The sequence below is a fragment of the Typopeltis vanoorti genome, chromosome 19 (genome assembly GCF_054136105.1).
Source record: "Typopeltis vanoorti isolate ZY-2024b chromosome 19, IOZ_Tvanoo_1.0, whole genome shotgun sequence".
In the NCBI taxonomy this organism is placed as follows: Eukaryota; Metazoa; Arthropoda; class Arachnida; order Uropygi; family Thelyphonidae; genus Typopeltis; species Typopeltis vanoorti.
The window spans coordinates 15,302,296-15,328,631 of record NC_143567.1 but is presented as its reverse complement, the minus strand read 5'-3'; the positions used below and the strand labels follow the sequence as shown (position 1 = coordinate 15,328,631).

The following is a 26,336-nucleotide window of genomic DNA, read 5'->3' as shown; positions in this document are numbered from 1 at the left end:
TTTTGATTAACAGCTGAAGAGAATGATACATATTATTCTTTCAGCTTTTAGCAAGTTATTGCTAAAAGCAATAACTTGCTTTTATTGGAAGCAAATACTTGAGGATTTTGAAAATAGTTTTGTATTAATTGTTTGTAATTTTATTTTACAGTAAAAAAAATGTTGGAAAACTTTGATCTCTATCATTAAATATCAGAATGAGGATTGCAAGCATTAACATTATAGTTTTCCAGATAGGAATACATCTTTGTATATGGAGTTTATCATGGCCACTTAAATCCATATATACTCTTGAAGGTGAGGTTCCATTGTTTTCATGTTAATATAATGTTTGTAAAAGAACTTGGGATTTCTATCTACATATATTGGGTTTTATTATTTTTATTCAGCCTTTAAACTGCTATGCAACTCTGTTCATTTAATAAACTCTTTACAGATATTTAAGAGTTGAAGTGTGTACTACATTTTGAAAGTTTATCCTCTCTTTTTCTTACATTTGGATATTTTCATTCAGAGCAACTTTCCCCTCCTTTGGTAAGACCCAGTTTCAGATGTGTAGGATGAAAGGAATTTATAAATAGCAAAATAAAATCATTAAAAGAAAAAAAAGTATTAAACACAAATAGACTATCCTCAGTTTTTCTCTAAGACAGGGATTCACTGTTTCATTACTTCATATCTTGGTATATCTTACAATAATAACTATTTATTTAGAATGAAACTACTGTCACTAGCCAGAAAGTATGTATCCAAGCATCGCCCCCCCCCCCAAAAAAAAATATACCATTAGCATATGTTTTTAAGTAGTATTATATTTGCTAATAAACATACCAGAAAGAAGTCTTCTAGTATTTTCTGTGCAAAAGCTTGTTTAAATGTAAAGTCAAAGAACTAGACTAGACTAAGTGGTGAATATCAGTATCTTATCCATCTGAATAATAATAATATATGCATCTCCATGGAGTCAAAAGACTCATTGCAGGAAACTCGCCCCCAAACCAAACTTATTCACTGTCGGGGCACTCGCAACTACCTCTGGCAATATATTCCATTCATTCACCACTCTCTAAGTAATAACAATATCCATAAAATCTGTTGTTGCAAGTTGATATTTGATTATACAAAAGCAACCTAGTTCTAACTCCCTTGCTAACTATACTCTTACTCAGTTTTCATGGATGGCCCTAGTTCTCATATCACCACAGATGTTCTGAAAAATCTCCTCTGAATTAATCTTGATCTTGTAAAAACCCCTCAGTAATTTGTATGTCTCAATCATATCACCCCTGTTTCTGCGTATCAACCAATTTCTGTAACCCAAACAAATTCTCAACCTGTTCTTGTTCATTCCATAGACCTGCTACCATCTTGGTCACTCGCCTCTGGATCTTCTCCACTTCCTCCTCATCACCAAGAAACCCTGGCACCCAGATCTGCATGCAATAGTCAAGATGGAGTCTTATCAAGCTTGATAAAGGGTAACAATAACCTGCTTGTCTCTGCTCATCAAAGTATTCTTTAGTAACCAAGTGATCTGATGAGCTGCTTTAGCCACTTTTGCTATGTGATCCCTAAACTTTAACTCCCTATCCACTAACATTCTAAGTCTTTGGCATCACAATTTCCTGGAGTACAATTCCACCAATGTGGTATATAGCTGGTAATCTTTTCACCTCAAAATGCATAGCCTTGCACTTTGCCACATTAAAAACTGACATCCTTCTCCTTTGTCCAGTCTACCAATCTACCCAAATCATCCTGAAAAATTTTCACATCATCTGTATTAACTATTGCTCTATCCAATTTTGCATCATTGGCAAATAACTGAACAGTTCCTTTCAGATCCTTTCCCATATCGTTAATGAACAAAATTAAACAGTAGCAGTCCAAGAACAGAACCTTGTGGCACACCACTAGTCATCACAGGCCTTCTTTTTGGACTCTATCCCTGAATAAACTACTCTCTGATATCTCTTCATCAACCACCCTTCTATCCATCTCACCAACCCTATATCCATTCCCATGTGCTGCATTTTACTGATTAGAATTCCATGTGCCATCCTGTCAAAGGTCTTTGCAAAGTCCAGCAGTATCAGTGTAAACCCATTACCTTTATCCAACTCAGCTGTCACTGTATTATAAAATGTGAGCGAGTTACATGGTGCTCTCCATGCAGTATCCCATTTCCAACTATCCATTCCTGTATTTTGCTCTTGACCAACTTCTCCAATACTTTGACCTAATATGCTGATCGGTCGGTAATTTGCTACATCAGTCTTGGAGCCTTCTTTATGTAGTGGAACTGTTTTCTCCTCTTTCCATTCCCCTTGGGACTAACCCAGAGCTGAGACTTATAATAAACAATATGGTCAAAGGCACTGATAGTTCCCTCACCTTCACATAAAACTCGAGTTGATATACCATCCAATCCCACAGCTGTATTCACATAAAGTTTGTGTAATATGCTATGTACCTCCATTTCATTTACCTCAGTTCCCGTATAAGCCTTTGGCTCTCTCATTCCTGCAATATCACCACCTGGGTGATAAACTCTGCAAAATGTTCACTTAGTAATTCTACTATTTTGACTAATTCGGTTAACTCCATACCATCGGCATTCTTTAAAAAATCATTCTGCCATATACATTATCTCTTTTACTTGCAGCATATTGAAAAACTGTTTGGGATGCTCTTTAGCCTCCATTGCTAACTTCCTTTCATAATCTGCTATTGCCTTTCTTACCACACTAGTTATCCTTCTGGCTTTTGCCTTGTACTGTTCATGTGCTTGCAGTTCACCTTTTTCCTTAAATTCCCTCCACTTTTGCTTCTTTTTTTTGCAGCTCCAGCTTGATGATAGTATTCATCCATTTAACTCCCACTTGACTCTCCTGACTCTATGTATGCAGTCTGTCATCACCTCTCTCAAACACTCCTTTACTACTTTCTGCACTATCAACATCCAGCCCTTGCAGTTTTACATGCTGTGGCACTGATCCAAACAATCTTCTAAGCTTGTCATACTTAACAACCCTGTAATTCCACATATACCCCATCTTAACTGAAAATTTCCATCCATTTGGCCACCTACCAGACCATATGATTACTCTCACCAATTGGTGGCAACGTGGTCATATTCGCTATAGACAAATTCACACATGCAATTATTAGATCGAGCACTCTCAAATCCCTAGTATATTCCATTACATGTTATCTCAGGTAATTATCCCTTATTAACTGTATAAAATCCATATGGGTTATCAACTATGTGGTAAATTCCCCCATAATAATTACCTGTCTTCCACTCATTGAGTCTATTTTCCAATGCACACTATCACCATCTTTTCCATCCCCCTGGTCTTTAGCAGCATCCAGCTGTATATTTTGTTTTGCTGGCTCAATCTCACACCAGATAGCCTCAAATGTGCTATTTTCACTGGCCTGCAGTTGAAATTCTACTCTCTTTGGTTGCAGTTCATCGGCTATCATCAATAACACTTCTCTTTCCATTCTTTTCTATTTATTCTCCCTGAACACACTATACCCTTCACATTCTATCCCACTAATTATATCATCTTCTGTTAGCCATGTCTCACTAATGCCAATAACCTTTGGCCAAGATGAGCCAACCAATGTCAAAAATTCTCCTGCTTGTTCTGAATACTCCTGGCATTAGTGTACATAAAGTGCAAAAGCCCCTTAGGCCCACCTCTATCTTGATGCTTTTATTCAAACTATCCCATTCTGGTTTGTTACCAGTGGTACTAACTTAGGCATATTATATGCATTCTTACACTCAGCTGCCTCACTGATGTCTGCATATCCCCTCAACGGCTTACCCCCCCCCCTCAACCACCACCACCACCACCGCCACCCCTAAAAGCTCTAATTTCCCTGATTCTGCACATCCTTTTTCACTTCATTCAACAACACTTTTTCCAGTCTCCGAATACCAAGTCCATTCAGATGCAAACCATCCTTCTTGTATAAGTCCTTTTGCCCATCAAACTCATTCCACATATCCATAATCTCCACACCACTCCTCCTGCATTGAGTCATTTGCTATTTTAGCCTCCTTCAGCAATATGACAGCTCTACTCTGTCATACCGCTTCAATAGACTAGCTGTCTTAACTCTCTCACCCTTTTCTTTTGCTATTTCCAGTAATTCTTTCATGTCCTCTCTCATGCCATACTGTTCTCCTTTTAAATCATTCGTTCCAGCAACTACGATCATTTCTTTTACCTTACCCTTTTGTACTCTAATAGCCTCACTAACATCATTAATTTTCACACCAGGAAAGCACAATTTTGTCAAACTCTCATCGATCACACCTTTTATGAGTGAATCATTGTACAACACTCATTCCTAGAATTTTCTTTCACTCTTGGTTAAGTCCTCATTTTTCTTATCTCGCATTTCTTTCTTTCTGTTATGAGATGATCCGCTCACCAGACATTCTTGCATTCGCTCCAGCTTGTGCTTCGTCCTATGTACCACTGCACAACCGAGCTATCTCCCTCATTGCAGCCAACTCTTCATTCTTTACATCATACTAATTTTTTGTTTAACACTTACTAATGACTCCTGCGTGAGTACTGCCATTGTGTTCTGCTTAATAAATAATAAATCTAACAATTCAGTAAATCATGCAGACACGCTGTGTTCTCAAAATAAATAGTACAACACAAATTCTAGAAATATTGCCGATTATTAGTCTTCCTGGAAAAACACATTATGTGGTTTAACAGATTAATTACAGCATAAATAACATAAATAATTAAACAACACATTTCATTACTCCTCTATTTCACCTCCCTTTTTACCAATATCCCTCTTTTTAAAACTTCAAATTTTCTAAAATATCTTCCCACATTAGATATTATTGATCTTTTTAATTTTACCATTCATTCAGGCTACTTCACTAGGAAATATACTATTTATAAATAGATTGAGAGTACAACCATGGGCTGTACTCTCAATCTATTCTTTTCTCTTCTCTAACTAATTATTATATGGAGCATCTTGAAAAACGTGCTCCTGATACTGCTGTTCTCAAACCTTCTATCTGGTTAAGATACATTGGTTGTGTGTTCTCAATTTGGCCACTTGGCTCAGACACATTAGACTCCTTCCTCCTCCATTTTAACAGACAGTACTCTAGAATTTATTCACTATAGAAAAGTAAAATAATAATAGCCTGCCTTTTCTAGATACTCTAATTACACCTCTTCCCAATGACATCCTTTCTTTCTCAGTTTACAGAAACCCACCACACAGGTAGATATATACACACAAACTTTCCTGTCATCTCTCCTGCTCAACAATATGGTGTTAACAAAACTCTTGTTAATAGAGCCTCAAATATCTGTTCTACTGAGGCTGATCTTACTGCTTAACTCCACTTTATTTGCCAGACTTTCTTGTTCAATGGCTACTGTGCCATAAAGATCAACAAATTAATTGTTCCTGATATCTCCTCTCATCCTTCTCAACATATTGACTATAGTAATGCTGTCATTGTGCCTTATATTCAGGGCACTTCAGAAAAAATGGCCAGAACTCTAAAAAAAGTACAATCTCTGCATGACTTTCAAACCGCATCTAAAGCTGACTATTTTCATCTACTCTTTAAGGATCCTCTATCGGTTCCAGGTGTTTACGAAGTTCCTTGTTCCTGCAACTTATCTTATTATGGTCAAACTGGGAGATATGCTAACATCTGTATATAGAAGAACATATAAAATACTTTGGTCGCCATAAGTATGGTCAGTCAAGACTTGCTGACAATGTCTTAGACACTTTGCACAGAATCAAACGGGGAAAAAACTGCTATGCTTCTCCACAAAAAAATACAGATTTGAAAGACTTTTTTTAGAATCAACAGAATTAAAAAACTGACAATCTTAATAAATATGGTTGTATTAAACTTTCCAGATTTGGGAAACTCCTGTTCTTATGCCCTTTACCCAACACAGCTAAGGCTAGACACCAGCACCCTCATAGGACTAAGCTTTCAATCTAATCTTTTCCACTTAGTGTTTGTTGAAAAATGTGTGTGTTTTTGCAATTTTAATATTTCTTCCATGACTGAGATTAAATATAGGAGTGATTAAACATGTTTAATTATTTATATGTGCTCTATTTATTCCATTAAAACTCATAATTGAGTTCAAACCAGCACATAAGTCTGAATTGTCTATTGTTAATACTACTTAGAAAAACAGCGCTTCTTTCCTTCTGCAAAATATAAACCAGATGGGCCACATGAGCTAATTAAGAGACATGCACTGTCCTCAGAGGCTTCATGTTTCTTTTAAGCAATTTAAAGCTGGGTTTAGGCCAAATACAGGTTATCAAGATTAATTGGCACTTTAAGACAAATAGTTAAGAAATCGTGGGAATATAACAAAGATTGAGAGAAGGCAAAGAATGTAAAGGAGTCTCCTGCCACACTATATGATACAGACGAACTGAGGAGGAGGGCATTGGTAGCAAATGAATCATAAATAGGTCATGCAGAAAGAATATTGTAGGATTTGTAGATCTGTGGTCTGTTTTGGACAGGGAAAAAAGGATTTGTATAATGCTAATGGACTACATCTAAATGGTTTTGGTGTTAGGTGCTTAGAGAGAGAGAGAGAGGTTTGTTCACTGAGCATGCTGAAGCATAAATTCAGGAAAACTTGTGGAAGCAGGTGAGTGTGTGAAGGCACCCATGAAGCAAGTGGATGTGAGAATGATCACGTGCAGAATCAAGTGGATGTGAGAATGATCACGTGCAGAATCCAGTCTCTTGAGCAAAAATGTTGATAGGATAGTCCATTCAGGAAATAAGAGTGATTGGGGTCATAAAGGGATGCTTCAGTTTCTATATACTAATTCCTGAAGTATCAGGAACAAGATGGAAACATTTTTGGCATTGGTTAGTATGACCTCGCATTAGCGAGAGGCATTAGTGAAACTAGGCTAACAGCAGATGATGTAGTTACAGGAATAGAATGTGAAGGGTTTAGTATTTTTAAGGAAGATAGACAAGATAGGCTGTTGAGGAAGGTTACTTCTGATGATAGTGGATGAATTGCAGCCAAAAATAATAGGAGATAGGCAGGCAGGCAGGTGGGTGGCTGGCTGTTCATTTGAAGCTGTCTGGTGTGAAATCAAGGCCAGTGAGACAAAATATACAGTTGGTTGTTGCTATAGGCCACAGATGATCTGGAAGACATGCATCAGCAAATTAGTATGAGTACATATCAAGTGATTATTATGGGGGGGTGTATTCAACTATGGAGATATGGACGGGAAGAAAGAAAGATCACGTGGTAGGAAGAAAATAAAATTTATACGCCTACCGAGAGATAATTATTTAAGGCAGCATGTGATGAAGGGGACTATGGGTGGGAGAGTATTGGACCTGATCATAGGATCAGAACTATCCATAACTAAGGTGACCACATTACCAACTGCATGGTCACTTTTACCAACCTCCGATTGGTAAAAGTGACCATGCAGTCTTAACTTGGGAGATTGTAAAACATGAGGAATATTCTGTCAAGGCAGGTGATTGTGACAAGCTTGGGAAGAAGCATAAATCTGTGTCATGGCATAAAGCACTGCAGGGTAAGGATATTAGTAATGTATGGAATATAGTTAAGGATCATCTAGAGCATCATTTCTCAAACTGTGGTACATGTACCACTAATGGTACATTACGTTATTTTTGGTGGTACAATTTTTACACAAAATATTTAAATAAATGTTCAGATAAATGTATTTTAATATTTTAACGAGTAGACTGTTCCAAGAATTTAGCTTGGCGAATCGAATAAAACGAACAAATAAATTTTATTGCAGTTTTATGTGAATTTTCAGATGTGAAGTCTCATTAGTGTGTCATAAGGGTTTTCATATTTAATATTTATTTTGAAACAGTATTTTTGTATGTAAAAAAATTATAATAAACAAAGTACATATAAGTTGATGTTGAAAGGTTATTTTTCACTTGTTGTACCACCTTATCTCCTGAAGATGCTTTCAGGTGCAAACTTTGTTTGCTCACACTTGGATAAAGGATTAAACTAAATTTATTATACTCTAACCAAGTGAAAAGTAACCTTTCAACATCTTTCTCTAAATCCAGAGTAATTTATTAAAAAAAGGGTAGCACACCATTTGGCAACTCCTATAGGTAGAGATGACCTTTGCTAATGCTTCTGCCTGGTATCTCCACTTGGGCCTGGCTTCCACTGAAGAGACCTCAATAAAGGTCGAAACTAGTCTGGGTAGTGGCCCTTCCCTTAATGCATAACATTAGACATATCTGCAAGGAGATGTGTTTTGCATTATGGGAGATACTGAGATAGGAGTATTGGTAGCTTGCTCCACCTTTGCAAGGAGTTGCCCTGGTGTTGTACCACCTTACCCCAGTCCTGAAGATACTTTCAGGCACAAACGTTGTTTGCTCACACTTGGATAAAGGATTAAACTAAATTTATTATTAAAGTACATATAACATAATGAAAAACAAAAGCAATGGATTGTTGCAAGTTTAAGAGTAATATATTATTTTACATGAAAATGTATTTTACTAAGATAATTAATTATGCAATATTTCGTTAAAAAAATAAAGGAAAGTTATTATTTAACATAAATGATATTAAAAATAAATATTATGTTTATATTCGTATGAATGTGGAGTGACGTTTTTGATTTATTCTGACACCGCTGTTAAGACACTACCACTACCGAGATGTGATGTTCTTGCGAACGCCCGGGAATGTGCTGAATTTTGTTTATGAATGAGATCACTAGCAAAGTATACAGAATATAATAACAGTAGCATCACTCTATTTGACATTACAATGTCAAATATAATGTCAAATAAAATATAATGTAATGTCATTATAATGAAAATATCCTCGTTATAATGGACAAATGGTTAGGAATTGAAAAATCGAAGAGGAAACGGCTGGCAGATGACACTGACACAGCTAGCACTTCTAGTTTTAATCCTGAATCTCACAAAGCATTTAGAAAACAAAATGCTACTGCTACAAGAAAGTATAATGAAAATTATTTGGAATATGGATTTTTTTGGAACGAGGATGAAAACAACTCCATGCCCCAGTGCATCATTTGTTATGAACAATTTTCGAATCACTCGATGAAACCATTGCTTCTGCTACGGCATTTTCAAAACAAACACACCTGTTTAAAAGGTAACCCTCTCGACTTTTTTAAAAGAAAACAAACTGAAATGAAAACTAACAAACGTTTACTTCATTCTTTTACTACAATTAACGAACGAGCAGAGGAAGCATCATATTTGGTTAGTTTGAGAATTGTTCAAACTGCAAAACCACATACTATTGGAGAAACTTTAATATTACCTGCAGCCAAAGACATTGTGATGTCTATTCTTGGCCTTACAGCACCAGCCAAGTTGAATGTTGTTTTTTTGTCAGATAACACTGTTTCGCGAAGAATTAACGAAATGGCAGCTCAAGTAAAACAAACACTAATCGAAAATATAAAGCAAAGCAAATATTTTGCAATTCAGTTCGATGAAAGTACAGACGTAAACAACTTTGCACAGTTGATGGCTTATATTCGATATGAAAGAGAACAAGTCATAGATGAAGAATTCTTATTTTGTGAGCCTCTTCCAAATCATAATCAAATCAAATCATACCACAGCGGATGAGATTTTTAAGAAAATTAATGAGTTTATCACTGGCGCCATGAGATAAATTGGAAAAAATGTGTAAGAGTGTGTGCTGATGGTGCACGTTCAATGACAGGTTGTCGTGGTAGTGTTTTCCCCAAAATTAAAGAAGTTGCACTAGCTACCAAAGCAATGCTCACAGAACTAAAGACTCTTTCAGATCCTGTGAAGGTAGTGAATTTTATTAAATGTTGGGCCCTAAATTCACAACTGTTTACAATTTTGTGCAATGAAATGGGCAGTAACGACAATAAGTTCCTTTTACACACAGAAGTGTGGTGGTTGTCAAGGGGAAAAGTTTTAACTTGACTCTTCGAATTACGTTCAGAGGTCCAAATATTCCTGTCAGAATTCAAATTTGAACTCCGCCATTGTTTTACTGACGAACTCTGGCTATCACGTTTAGCGTATTTGGCCGATATTTTTGGAAAACTGAACGAACTGAATTCTAGTTTACAAGGTTCCAATATAACTGTCTTTACTGTACATGACAAAATAAATGCAGCTGTGGAAAAAAAAGAAAACTAGAATACATAATTAAGGAAGTGAAAAGGAAGAAAATTGCTACATTACCAACATTAGAAGAGTATATCCAGGAAAATGATCTGTCACTGAATGAACAACTAATTGAAGATATAGAAAAACACTGCATAGGACTTGTGAATAATTTTCATTTCTACTTTCCTGAAAATTTAGAAAATGAAAGTTGGATAAGAGATCCGTTTTCTTTTTCAGATACTGTGCTAGATAATTTTTCAATTCAAGAAAGAGATCAACTCATAGATATTTCATGTGACAGAAATCTCATGAGTTCAAAAAAGATAACTTATGCAATTTTTGGTTAAAAAGAAGAGATGAATAAAATTTCGATAAAATTTTTAATGCCTTTCAACACATCATGTCTTTGCGAAACTGGGTTTTCAGCCATGCTATTAATTAAAAATAAATATAGGACACGGTTGCAACTTGAACCTGACTTACATTTGAAATTTAACATTTGAAATTAATGAAGATAAAGCCCGACATATCGAAATTGGTTACAATGAAACAGACTCATCCGTCGCATTTAATCCTCACCAATAATAAATCTCCTTAATATTTGCTCATGTATATTACCCACCATTTACTATATTTCATTATAATGTAAAAGTTTTTTCATTTACGAATATAAATGAATAATATAAATTTAAAATGTTTTATTCTTTGATTATGAACACTCCATTTGAGATATATTGATTTTTAATCGGGAAATGCTTTTATGATGGTACATATATTTTTTGATTCTTATTTATGTGGTACAAAATTTAAATAGTTTGAGAACCCCTGATCTAGAGGAAGCAATATTAAATTGTATACCTAAGGTAAGTAGGGTTAACTAGATAGGAGTTAGATGAATGAGTAGTATCATTAAGCATGAGCTTCAGAAGAAGAAAATGCTGTTGAGGGTATATAAAGAGAAAGGTGACCTGCAAATTAACGAACAGTACAAGGCAAGAAAGGTTGCCAGCATGGGAAGGAAGGCAAAATCAGATTATGAGAGAATCTATCCAAGCAGGCCAAAGGAAATCCCAAGGAGTTCTTTATGTGGCAAGTAAGAGGAAGAATGACTATGGAAGATTAACTTTAATGGATGATGTTGGTTACGATGTGACAGAAGTGGATAAAATAGTTGAGTTACTGAGTGACCACTTTGCTAGGGTATCATCCCACTGAGTTACTGCTTTAACATGTATGACAGACACTGATGTGGGAATAGAGGTGGATAAATTGGAAGTTCTTAGGATATTGCAGAATCTCAATGTAAATACAGCTGTGGGATTTGATGGGATATCAGCTAAGTTATGTGGTTTTGCGAGAATGTGCAAGGGAACTGGCAATAACTGACTAGACTCTTTAAGTCTCTGATAGAGTTCCAAGAGAGTGAAAAGAGGGCAAAATAATTTCTTTTTATAAGGAAAGTTCTAAAACTGCAGTAACAAGTAATAATAGTACCAAGTGGAATCTTAGGAGTGGTAGTAAAAGTACTTGAAAAATTGGTCATAAAGAGAATTCAAGAATGTGTGGAAAAGAATATGATATATAAATAAGGGGAAACATGATTTTGTGAAGAGTCAGTCATCTCCTAGTAATTCACTAACTTTTTATAATAGAGCAACAGCTGAGTTGGATAAAGGATATGGTTACGTGATGATTCTGCCAAATTTTGCAAAGGCATTTGTGAACAATCAATATGACGCTGGTTGTGTAGATAAGAGGTTGGGTGCTGGACAGATATAAAAAAGTGATATATGAAGGGCAGGTGACTAGTGGTGTGCCATAAGGTCCAGTGCTGGGACCACTACTGTTTAATTTGTACATAAATGATATAGGAAATAACCTGAAAGGAAATATTCAGTTGTTTGCTGATGATGCAAAATTATGCAGAATAATAGTTAATGAAGGTGATGTGGAGAACTGGCAGGATGATTTAAATAGGCTGTTCAGTATGGTCAAACGATAATGAATGTGAATTTAATGTGGAGAAATGTAAAATTTTGCATTTTGGATAAATAGATTACAAGCTGTGTACCATATTAATCGAACGGTACTCGATTAATATTCCCGTATACGAGAGTAGGCGAGGCCAATTAGCCCTATCTAACTTTTGGAGACTGAGTGGGCAGTTCATTCTCCACTGGTACCCAATCAAGATGGCCCAAAGCTATCACTAATCAAGCGGTATGCAGTGAAGAGAGACAGCTCAAATGTGCCGCCATCTCGTGGTCCCTAACCCTAACACAATATATTTAATGTCTGAAATAATGTGGGTTCTACAGTCGATTTTCTTGAGTTTACAGGACGAAAAACCCGAGTTTCCGGGAGGAAAAACCTGCTTGCCCATGCCAGAGATCGACTAACTCGGGAACCGGTCGAAAAAAGGCTTAGAAAAATTTCCTCTAGTCACCGACTAGACTCGAAATGAAGTCTTCCTTCGTGCGGCCAAGCACGGTGGTGTACAAACGCCACATCCACTAAGCTACACAGGCTCACAATCACCAATCTGTAATCAAGTATATTACTTCTAATCCAGCTCTCAGATCAATAAGTTAAAATTGGTTTGAACACCATCTTGTATAAAGCTAGTTTAGTGTTTTGACTAATTTCTTCCTTATTCCATAAAAATTTCTTCGATTAACTTCTGACCATACCAGTTTTAGTAATTCTGTTTATGTATATTTTGTCTATTTGCATATTTAATTTGCCATCAACACCAAAAATTGTGCATGCAGTATTTCCTGACTATGCTGATTTTTATACCAAATTTATTAAATCAGTTTAGTCAGGAAATACTGCATGCACACTTGTATGGATTTACTTACAAGTATAACATCATCTGAATCAAGTAAACAGCCAACATCAGGTAGTATTAAACCTGATATTCAAATTTGAATATCAGGTTTAATACTACTTTCTTTAATAATGTGATCCATATAGATAATGAATAACAATGAAGATAATTTGCGCTTTGTCTCACACCTGCTTTAACATCAAATCATCCTCTTGTATCTCCTCCAATTCTAATTACTGGCTTGAACAACTCAAATATAGACTACATATTGTCTGACATATGAACAGTTTTTTTTTCTTGATACCTTGTCATATGCCTTTTCCAGATATACAAAACTTAAATATAGGTTATTATTATTTTATGAGCACCACCATGGAGCCCGAAAACTCATCGTGGGAGACCCAAACTATCTACACAAACAATCATACTTCTCTTTGAACCCATTAATAGACAAAGCACTCATAATTGACTCTAGAAACCCATTCTAATCCTTCATAACTCTCCAAGCAAAAAATCTAGTCCTCATACTCCTACGAACCACACTTTTATTCAACTTTCAGGGATGACCTCTTGTTCTAGGCCACTCTAACCAAGCAATGAAACATTCCCCCTGCATCAATCCTGTAAAACACTCTGAATAACTTAAATGTTCCTATCATATTCCTTCTTTTTCTTATATCAACCAACTTCTGATTTACACATCCTCTATCTATCCTCATAGGGAACATTCTTCACTCACTCACCATCTTGGTCACTCGCCTATGAATTTTATCCACTGCTTCTTCATCCCCAAGAAACCCAGAAGATCAGATCTAAGCATAATAATTCAGGTATGAATGTAGAGACCATATAAAGAGGAATAACAACTTCCTTATCTCTACTTGTTAATGTGATCTTTAATGGCCAAGTTATCTTAGAAGCTACTTTAGCAACCTTAGCAATATGTCCTCTATGTCTACCACTATCCCTTTGAAAAAAAAAAAAAAGATTTTTTTTTTTTTCAAAGTTGGTACATCTGTCATAAGCATCCATGTGAAATTGCAAGGCATTCTATCAAGTAGTTTGTTTTATACAACTGTGAAGCAAAATTGCTGTCTGTATCCCATGAAATGGATAAAATCGAGAATTGTGCATTTATAAAATTCTTTGTAAAAGAAGGTTTAATGCCAAAAGAAATTAGTGATAGCTTTGGGCCATCTTGATTGGGTACCAGTGGAGATTGAACTGCCCACTCAGTCTCCAAAAGTTAGATGGGGCTAATTGGCCTCGCCTACTCTCTTATACGGGAATAAAAAGGCGTTAGCTGATTACAGATTGGTGATTATAGATATTAGAATTCTGAGAAAGATTAGTGAAATGAACAGATGGATCAGTGACAGTGTTGTATTAAAAATGAGGGCATTTGGAAATAACTTGACATTGTTACCATGTAAGATGGTGATGAATGTATTAGCTGAGCTAGTCGCAGGTAATATGGCCACTTACATAAAATGGGAGAGGGGAAGGTTAGCCTAACAAGCGTTTTTTCTGCCAGGATGGCAGGAAAATGACCCAGAGAAAGACCAAGATCTAGGTGGATTGATACAGTAACAAGTGCCTTAGAAGACAAATATAAGATATAATGATATTGGCCTTTGACATAACAGATTAGTATAGGCAATGAGTGTTGATTGGAAGTTAGTAATGATGTAAGTTTTTCATGCCCTTGAGAGTACATGTCAGGAATTTGGTGATGGTTTTGTGCAATACTGTTTAACATTACAACACACAAAGGTCTTGGGTTATCATAATTGAACATTGTTAGTCAAGAATTTCAAGCTGGTTTAAAACACTGGAACTAATTTAATTTTGTATCTTAATTGTAAAATTTAAACTCATCTTACTAGGCAATTTTCTGATGTACGTTGCAAAATAAAAATCATTTTCATAACAACATGCAGAACCCTAAGAAGCTTAATTGAGTGTGAAAGTAACAAAATCATTAGCAATCAATGCAAACTATTGCATTAATGATAGCCCAACATATGAGTTAGCAAACAGTCAGTACATGGTAGACTAAGAATTCAGTAATCTGTAAATCCTGTTTTATGATATACCATATTCATAGTTTGGCATTTCATAAAGCCACTTTAAGCCTCCAGTAAGCTTCATGCTGGACTGAAAACAAGATCTCAAGCAGTAACAAAATTATAAATAATTCTATTGTACAAGACTTTGATCAGGTCACACATAGATTACTGTGCACAGATTTGGTTGCCAGGTTTTCAAAAGGATGATATGTTGGAGAGAGTCCAGAGACGATTGAGTAAGTTGGTCTCTGGAATGTGGAATATGGGAAGAAATTGAGAGAATGCAAATTACAGAGCCTAGTGGAGACATGATCAAGACATATAAGTTGGTAAGGGGTAATTGCCAGATTAACATGGATGAGATTTTTCATAGAATATCTGGAGATAGGGAGAACGAGAGCCCATTTGTGGAAACTATATGAGGTGGGTGTGAGTGAAGGAGTGAGGAGATTTTTTGCATGGAGAGTGGTGGGTGATTGGAATGCACTGCCTGAGAGTGTGAGTGCAGGGAAAGTGAATGCATCTAAGAGGTATGATGAGTTGTGCATGTGAGAGTGACACCTTCCACAATGAGTCTCTTGACTCCATGGAGGACTATTGATAATAATAATAATAAAAGTGAAATCTGTATCTCAAGATAACCACCATATACTTATGGTGGATATCTTCTTTCACCATATTTCTAATAATAATTATTGTTCCCTTTGTAGATACTGAAGATCTTGCTGTTGGCTTGCTTGTTGATGATGAAGTCTCAGTTTCATCACATGAACTTTCTGAAAATATTGAAATTTTTGATGATATCAATAAAGAATTATCTAGTTCTTCAGATGTACTTTCAGCAGAAATAAAAGAAACTCTTCAGCCTAGTGATTTAAATTCAGATGAACCATATAGTGTGGAAAATGCATCAGCTTTAATGGATTCAGTGAATGCTTCTACTGGAAATCAAAATCAATCATCTACAGCAAGCAATACAACAGAGTCAAAAGTAGATTGTGTATCGAGAATTCTTATGGATGGAGAGGTGAGTCTACAGCTGAAATTTTTTTTGGACTGTGTGTAAATGTTTGTAAATGTTCTACTTAGGTGAGCAGCTATACATATATAGATTCTTTCAAAAAACATATCCAAGTAAATTATACAAAATCGTATTTTGAGAAGATAAGGAAAGATATTCATAATTTTTTTTTTTTTCATAGTGATCATGATGAAGAAATTCTTTTAGGAAATAACATTACTTATACTCAAGAACATGTATTAACTGATCACATGCTGAAAAAAAAAGTAAACAATTTGGGGTTAATTTATATTCATAGAAGAATTTTGTAGCTCAATTGGTTTTGATTATGCACTTTGGTCAGAAAGACTGAAGTTCAAATCCTGTCCAGATGTAAAAAAAACCTTTAAGTTTTTTCATCTGCAGTTGAGCTAGCCAGTATCATAAGGAGTTAGCAGTCTTTTTCCTTCCTGAAATGCTTGTGTTTTATCCTGAAAAACAGGCAAACTAGCCAGAAGAATCAACAAATTGACAACCATAATGCAGAGCAACAATCAAGTTTCAAAGATACTAAGTTACTTGGCTGTTACATGCCATTGTGCCTAACTTGCAGTGGGAAATGGTAATGGGGTGATTTGTTCCCAACTTTATACAATATCTCAGTTATAGTGTCATAAAACAGTTTGAATTACCTTGGGCTAGTGATATGTAATGTATAGCTTCTTATAGTCACTTGTCAACTCTTCAAATAGTGAAAGTTGTTTATATAAAAAGGGTTTTGGTGACTGATTATTAATGCTATAAATATTCATTGGAATAAGAAGAAATTCCATATTCTGCCTAGATAAACAAGCTAGCCCACGTCCAAAGGAAGAGGACTGAAGAAGGAAAGCTTTGGTTATGATCATTGAAGGTCTAGATTTTCAGACAATTATTATTCCATCTTTGATGGAATAATAATTGTCTGAAATCCATTAGAACAAAATAATGAGACGGTAATTTGTATTTTTAAATAAAATAAACATGTTTACTGAGGATATGTCTTTTATTATCTTTCTCTGTTACATCTATCATAAATTTGCTAGGGCTACCTCACCAAGGGTGGGCGAGATCAAAGAAGCAAACCCAGTGGCTTTGTGTATATGTGTGTGTGTGTAGGATATAGAAGAAATGTATTTAGAGTTCCAGCATTCAATGTAGGAAGCATGGAAGAGAAAATAACTAAATGATGAAAAGGAAGATGCAAATCCTCTATATTTGTGAAAGAAAAAAGAAAAGGAATAAGATCCAGCAGCTGGCTGCACACTTTTCTATATTGCAATTAATACCCAAGGAAAACACTGTACTATTTAAGGATATTATGTATACTGTTCTTTGGAAGTGAGGAAAAGAAGTAAAATATGTATATGACTTGAAACAAATGAAAGAGAGATGAGTTTATTTTCTTATGTGAAAATATGTGAAGATTTTTGAAGGATTGATTCCACCTAGAAAAGTCTAGGTGGATTGATTCCATCAGGAGTGCCTCAGAAGCACAAAATGTTAGATAAGATATTAACCTAACATAAGAAATGTCTCATTGACTGTGTAATTGTTGATAGTGATGTTTTCTCACTAGTGCAGGACACTAGAGTATACAGAGGATTTGAAATTGGAAGTGATCACTATTTAGTCTTGAGCAGGATAAAATTGAATTTCATATTGAAAAGAACACCTAAGAAAGTTTTAAAGCAAATAAAAGTTGAGCAGCTCTCAGATGTGAACTGTAGACTAAAATACACAAACATTATTCAAGAAAAAAATGAAAGAGTTTCAGAACAGGAACCAAACCTTAGAGTGTCACTGTCAAATCCTGAAGAAAACATTCATTCATCCAAACAAGCATGTAGTGAGGTTGTCTGAAAGGATAGAGAAATCAGAACTAAATGGTGGACACAGGAAGTTAGAGGCAGTGAAGGAAAAGAAGAAAGCATATTGAAAGTTCCTGGCGAATAAGTTAGCTTGTGCTCTTAGAGAATACAGAGACAAATGTAAGAAAGCTAAATCAGTTATCAGCTAATGCCTTTTTGTTTCCGTATAGGGAGTAGGCGAGGCTGTCTTTAAGCCCTATCTAACTTTTGGAGACTGAGTGGGCAGTTCAATCTCCACTGGTAGCCAATCAGAGATAGCTGGTCCAAGGCTATCACTAATTAATCGGCATGCAGTGAAGAAGACTGCTAGTAAATGCCGCCATCTGGTGGTCCTTAACACAATATATTTAATGTCTGAAAATAGTTTGGGTTCGATGGCCAATTTTCTTGCGTTTATGGGACGAAAAACCCTAGTTTCCAGGAGGAAAAACCCGCTAGCCCTTGCCAGAGATCGACTAACTCTGGAACCGGTCAAGAAAAGGCTTAGAAAAAGTTCCTCTAGTCAGCGACTAGATTCGAACACCTTTCGTTGTGCGGTCAAGCACTGTACAGTGCAAACGCCACTTCTACTTAGCTACACAGGCTCTTAAGAAAGCTAAATACTGTGTAAAACTGGCTAAACAAAAGTCGTGAAGTCTTTGGTAAGAACATAGAAAATAAATATGAAGAAGATGATGGCAAGATATTCTGGAGGTTGTTTAAGAAGTTCAAAATGGAGGAAAGAGTGCTATAAAGGAATTAGAGATGATAAAGGTGACATGAAAACTGGAGAAAATGGTATTTTTGAAGTATGGAGTAATTACTCCAAAAAATCGCTAAATGAAACAAGCAACGATAGCACGATGGTAAAAATCGCTCAACATACATGCAGTCAGCAATACATATCCATACTTGAAGTAGAAAAAGCCATCAAAAGCCTGAAATGTGGAAAGATAGCTGGAGTAGATGATATTCGACCAGAAATGCTCCAGATGATTGGAGTAGAGCTGTCATAGTACCAATACATAAAAAGGGAAATAAAACTGAATGTGAGAATTAAATAGGCATTTCTGTATTGAGTGTTCCTGGTAAGATTTACACAAGTATACTTGAGAAATGGTTGAGAAGAATTGTGGAAGAAAAGATTGGTGAAGAACAAGCTGGATTCAGGCAAATAGAGGCTGTCAGGATCATATTTTCAATGTAAGACAAATAGTTGAGAAATCATGGGAATATAACAAAGATCTGTATTTAAGTTTTGTAGATCTGGACATATGACAAGGTGCCAAGAGAAAAGCTATTCAAAATGTTACAGTTGTGTGGTGTCAATGGAGCATTATATCAAGCAATACTTGGTCTTTTTTGAGTTTAAGTCAGCAGTTAGAATTGAAGGAAGTACAGGAAGATGGTTTAATGTTAAATCTGGTATCAGACAGGGATGTACATTATTCCCTCTGTTATTCATTATCTATATGGATCATATTATGAAGGAAAGTGGTATTGTATTAAACCTCATATCAAAATCGGAGATGTTAATGTCATCTCTTTACTCTATATGGATGATGTTATACTTATAAATAAATCTACTACAAGATTCCCTGACTAAATTGAATAACTGTTGTAATAGATATTATGAAGGTAACAATACAAAGACAGTGAAAATAGGTTGAAACATTGAAAATATCAACTGCATTGTGAATGGAGAACCTATAGAACAAGTAAAACATTTCAGCTACTTAGGCATGATTTTTAGTGAAGGTGGTAAATTGAATATGGAAATAGACAACGGAATCAACAAAGCTGGTATTCTATGAAGTCAATTAAATATTTATATGGAATAAGAGAGAAAATAGTCAAAACACTGAATTAGCTATAAACAAGACAGTGTTCAAGCCGATTTTAACTTATGGGTCTGAGAGCTTGGTTAGAAATAAAACACTTGACCAAAAACTAGAGACTGCAGATATGAGAGTCGCGAGAAAGATTATTAGCATCCAGGAATGTGTTAGCAGAACTAATTTCAGGTGGTATGGTCATTTATACAGAATGGGAGGAAAGAATAGCAAAACAAGTGTTCTCTGCTAGGTTGGCAGGAAAAAGACCCAGAGGAAGACCAAGATATAGGTGGATTGTACGGTAAAAGTGCCTTTGAAAACAAATATTAGATATGATAATGTTGGAGTCTTTACAGGTAACAGATTGATTTGGAGGAAAATTGTACGAGGGTGGTCTGAAAAGTTCTCGGCCTAACAATGAAAAAACGAATTCATAATTTCAAAATTATTTTTATTGAAATCCCTTAAGACTAATACATTTGTTCCAGCTCCTTTATACAGTCCCTGTAGTGGTTCTCAGTAAGATCGCAAAATACCTCTTTACAGCTGGCTGCAATCACTTCTTGATTTGAAGAAAAAGGCCAACCAGCGAGGAAGAGTATAGAAGTCATACGGAGCCAAATCTGGGGAATAGGGTGGATGTTCCAACAATTCATAGTGCAGATCCCTTAATTTTCCCATTGTCAAAACACTTTTGTGGGCAGGTGCATTGTCCTGATGAAAGATGATTTTTTTCTTCTGTAAACTGGGTCTTTTCTGACAAATTTTTTCATCTAGTCTGGTTAAAAGATTGGAATAATATTTCCTCATTATTGTTTTACCCTTTTCAAGATAATTAATAAACAAAATGTCTTTAGCATCCCAAAACACTGATGCCATGACCTTTCCTGCTGATAGAACTGACTTTGTCTTCTTTGGTGCTGAACAACCAGCTTCTGTCCACTGTTTTAACTGCTGTTTGAATTCTGGTGTTATAGTGAATCCAAGTCTCATCCACAGTAATAAATCGATGCACAAAATCAGTTTTATTCTTGTTAAAATGCTCCAAGCACTGTTCAGAGATTTTCATGCGAGTGCATTTTTGATCTGCCATGTGCAAGCGTGGCACCCATCTTGTTCAAAGTTTTTTCATATGCAATTCTTTATGCCACAATTTCACTCACGTTGAATCGCCTGTCATCCAGTACCATTTTGTGCACTTGATCAGTGATTTCTTGTGGTGTTACAATTTTTGGACATCCATCACGTGGATCATCTTCACGGCTTGTATGGATACATTTAAACTCGGCAGCCCATTTCTTTATTGTTGAAAACAAAGAGTGCCCATAAACTTTTATGAACTTCGAATGAATTTCTTTTGACATTAAACCTTCTTTTACAAAGGATTTTATAACCACACAATTTTATCTATTTCAAGAGATACAGACAACACTTTTGCTTCAGACAGCTGTATAAAACATACTACTTGATAGATTGCCTTGCAATTCCACATGGATGCTTGTGACAGATGTACCAACTTAGAAAAAAAAAAAAAATCTCCCTGATAGTGTTGCCATCTATGGTCAAGGCTGAGAACTTTTCAGACCACCCTCATAGATAGGAAGTAAGTTAGTGGTAATGTAAGTTTTTCATGTGGTACTATCATAATATCCAGTACACTTTTTGAGGGTACATGTCAGGAATTTGATGATGATGTTTATTAACTCTAGCATGTTGCATGTTCTTGTAGACTTGCAATGTGTAGCTAACCCTAACACACCTTTTAACAGAGTGAAGTATTGTTTTCAATAGTTAGTGTCAGCAATACTAATATTAACCTTAAATGCCACATTTCAAATTAAAACAGGCCTAAAATAATTGAGAATATTTTGAATGTTAAATCTGAAAGTACACCCTAACTCAACATCACCAGAGGTAAAGATCAATACTATCAACATAAGAAGCCTGAATGGCAAAGAAATGGAGCTAGCTGAACAATTAGATAAGTACTAGATCGACATAATAGGGGATCTGGTGAGATCTTTCTGAGCAAAAAATACAAAATGTTATATTCAGGAAATGACAATCAAGGAAAAGGAGTAGCCATAGTATTCAACACAAAATACGAGGTTAATCTTCTTGATTGGCAGGCAGTCTCAAGTAGAGTGATGTGGGCAAATATCAGAATGGGGAACTGGACAATGAGACTTACTTGTGCCTATGGTCCCACAGAAGGTTCTACTAAGGTAGAAGTGGAAGAATTTTTTGAGGCTTTAGAAAAAGCAACTGACACAATGAAAAAGGAAAAGTTGGTCCTTGATGGGGATCTAAATAGGCGAGTAGAAAATGATTGTGAGACATACAAAAATATTTTGGGAAAATTTGGAGAAAAGAGCAAAGCTAATAATAATGGCAAATACCTGTTGGATTTCTGCTCAGGACATGAACTGGTTATTACTAACACCATATACCAACATAAAAATGTGCACAAATTCACATGGAGAAAAGAGGCAAGGAATAAGAAAAGTCTCATTGACTATGTTATTGTTGATAGTGATGTTTTCTCCCTGGTGCAGGACACCAGAGCGTACAGAGGATTTGAAATTGGAAGTGATCACTTCCAATTTCAAATTTTATCCTGCTCAAGACTATTTAGTCTTGAGCAGGATAAAATTGAATTTCATATTGAAAAGAATAACATGTAAGAAAGTTTTAAAACGAATAAAAGTTGAGCAGCTCTCAGATGTGAACTGTAGACTAAAATACAGAAAGATTATTGAAAAGAAAATGAAAGAGTTTGAGAACAGGAATCAAACCTTGGAGATTCAGTGGCAAACTCTGAAGAAAACATTGATTGATTCTGCCAGAGAGGCATGTGGTGAGGTTGTGTGCAAGGATAAAAAAATCAGAACTTCCTGGTGGACACAGGAAGTTAAAGAGGCAGTGAAGGAAAAGAAGAAAGCATATCAAAAGTTCCTGGCAAATAAGTCAGCTTTTACTCTTACAGAATACAGAGACAAATGTAAGAAAGCTAAACAGTGTGTAAAACTAGCTAAGATTTTTACTGAAGATGGTAAATTAAATATAGAAATAGATAAGAGAATCAACAAAGCTGGTATAGTAGGCAGTCAATTGAATAAATTCATATGGAATAAGAGAGAAATTAGTCGGAACACTAAATTAGCTGTATACAAGACAGTGTTCAAACCAGTTTTAACTTATGGATCTGAGAGCTGGGTCAGAAGTAAAATACTTGACCAAAGACTAGAGACTGCAGGTATGAGGATCCTGAGAAAGATTAGAGATGTGAACAGATGGCATCAATGGCAATATCATATTAAAAATGAGGATATTAGGAAAGAACTTGACATTATCAGCATCCAGGAATGTGTTAGCAGAGCTAATCTCAGGTGGTATGGTCATTTAAACAGAATGGGTGAGGAAAGATTAGCAAAACAAGTGTTCTCTGCCAGGTTGGCAGGAAAATGACCCAGTACAAAGTGCCTTAGACGATAGAAATATATGATCTGATAATGTTGGAGTCTTGACATGTAACAGACTGATTTTGGGGAAAATTGTAGTTAGGAAGTTAGTAATGATGTAAATTTTTCATGTAGTACTATCATATCCTGTACATTCCTTGAGGGTACATCTCAGGAATTTGATGATGATGAATGTTACACTTGTTGAAGTTCTTTATTTATCATTTTTAAAATTAATTTATTTCTTGAATATCTAAACACAGATGTATATAAATGTTTTTCTAAGTTGCAAGTAATACCACTGAGTAATGATTAAATGTAAACATTTTGGCTGACTGGCTTAGAATGTTCATATTTATTAATTATTCTTATTTATATATATATATATATATATAATTATTTTTTTCTGGACACTTATTTCATATTAGTTTATAATTAACTTATTTCTGTTTATAGGTTCCAGAAGTAAAACTTGTCAACACTTCTTCACTTTTGGAAGCCCTGACACCTGTACCTAACATTACAAGTGGAGAGTGTACAGTTGTTATGTTTTATTCTCCTTGGTGTGTTTTTTCAGCTAGAGCTGCACCTCACTTTAATGCTCTTGCTAGAGTATTTCCCAATATTTACTTTTATGCTATAGATGCAGTAACAAATAGCAAGTGAGTAGTATTTTACTGTTGAAAATAATAAAAATAATATTTTTATTATTTTCATAAGTAAGTTTGGTTGCCTAGTGACCTAAAAGTCTTGGAAGTTTCTACATTCTTATTTTAATATTTAAACTGAAAAAAAAAAATAAATAAATAAATACATGTTGATGAAGGAATAACCATAAGGTGTTCATTGAAATAATGAACTTATGCATTAATTGACAGAAATCCAACCTTGAGCCATTTTAACTCCCTATTGGGCTAGTGTATTTCAGTTCATCCTAATACTGTTCAAAAACTTACAAGTGACCATGCAAAGTTACCTACAATTTATGGATTTCCTAACTTGAATAAACTGGGATATTCTCTATGATACATTGTAAATATAGGAAGTTCTACATACAAAATTTTGAAGTTTCTTTCGAATCTCCTCTCTCCCTTAACTGACCATCCTTTCTCTTATATTAAAAATACTGGTGGTTTTATCTCAGAAATCAAGGATTTGAAAACTTATTTCCACAAATTTATAAGCAAGTTTTGACATGGCTTCTCTTTTTATTAATGTTCCTCTAGCTGAAATACTAGAATTTTTATGACTAAAATTTTCATCAGATTTTTAGACCCTTTTAAGTTCATTATGAATTCTGGAGATTTTAGCTGAAAAAGTGATTTTATTATTACTATTATGTGGGTATCTCCATAGAGTCAAGAGACTCATTATGGAAGACCCATGCCATCCATCCACTATTCACATATCATACCTCTCCTTAAATTTATTCAGCATTGCAATACAATGACCTCTGCCCATTTCATTCCATGCATTCACGACTCCAAGCAAAAAGTCTAGTCCACACACTACACTCTCTTACATAGCTTCCCAGGGTGATCCCCTTGTTCTCTCCTGCTTGTCATATATTTTAAAATTTTTTTTGTATCAGTCTTATCGAGTTGTTTGAGTAATGTGTTTCTATGATTATAAAAACAAGTTTTTATTTTGTACTCTTGCCTCTGCCTGTCAAATAAACACTGCAACTCACACACTTTCAATCTGTCCTCATACAGAGCATTACAGAGAATGTCACTGTTGGTTGTTCATATCAAAATCCTTTCCACCACCTCCTGATTACCCATGAAACACCAAAATGATCAAATCTGTGCACAGTAGTCAAGAGGCAGCCAAATCATAACCTTATAAAGAGGAATAATAATTTCTCTATCATTACTTGTCAATGTATTCTTCAATGTCTTAGTAATCCTTTTGAGCTATTTTGCCAAATTTGAAATATGTCTTCTGAACTTTAAATCTCTGTCCACCATCATCCCCACATCCCTAGATTTTTAAATATTCTGCCATCCAGTACCACCAACATGATATAAAATATGCAATCTTTTCATTCCAAAGTGCATAACCTATGCACTTTGGGACTATATACTTCCTGGATGTCCTTATAAAAAGGGAATTAAATGGTTATCAACATCTGTTGCAAACCTTCCTTCTCAGGTCAGTATATTCATCACACTTCTGCTCACCTTTCATTTTTTCATGCATAATGTTTGTATATTTTAGTCTATAGTTCACATCTGAGAACTGCTCAACTTTTATTCATTTTAAAACTTTCTTACATGTTCTTCTTTTCAATATGCATACAAGATGGTATTATTGTATGCATTTCAAGAAAGCATACAATAATACCATCTCACACAGAAGTATGATATTATTGTATGCTTTCTTGTGAGAGCTGTCATCTGTTCCTTATCCAAACTACATCAGGAAGAAATTTCTACAATCAAAGAAATGCTATTCTCAACAGTTCCAACTCCAAAACAATACAGAAAATTATCTCTATTAAGTAAGCATAATGTAAGGGATGTCATCTCTTCTAAGAAGAGACGAGATCCCTTATGTTAAATGTATTTCTCATATCATAAAGAAGTTCATTATGTCTATTCAAGTCTATTAACTCAATCAGCTCTATAATGCCATCTCCAAAAGATAAAATTCAACCTTTACTGCTACCTAGAGTGTATTCAGGCTGATATGTTTCTAAATGCATCTCTGAACATTTACATGTTCTACAATAAATGCAACTAATCTAGTATAGCAAAACATGGGATTACAAATACTAGCCACAGTCCTCTAGGATGTTTCTGTAAATACAAATATCTTTTATTTTTAAAGAAAGTGATGATTTCCTTCTAAATTGCCATAATCTCAACTTTAATCTTGGACTCCATGCCAAAACTGTGAGAAAATATTATTAAGAAATATACCTCTATTATATAATTAATTTTGTATGTTTATTTATTTTTCATGTTCCAACATAAAAATGTGCACAAATTCACATGGAGAGAAGAGGTAAGGAATAAGAAAAGTCTC

General features: G+C 35.1%; 1 protein-coding gene across 1 annotated transcript in view; it reads left to right on the top strand.

Annotated features, from left to right (window-relative positions):
* Positions 1-26,336, top strand: part of bug (thioredoxin domain-containing protein bug) — a 72,913-nt gene that overhangs the window by 5,323 nt on the left and 41,254 nt on the right. The window contains exons 2-4 of the mRNA XM_090409182.1: positions 152-297; positions 15,832-16,148; positions 23,763-23,968. Coding sequence (XP_090265308.1) covers positions 198-297; positions 15,832-16,148; positions 23,763-23,968 — 623 coding nt within the window. The 5' untranslated portion in view covers positions 152-197. The remainder of the gene's footprint in view (positions 1-151; positions 298-15,831; positions 16,149-23,762; positions 23,969-26,336) is intronic.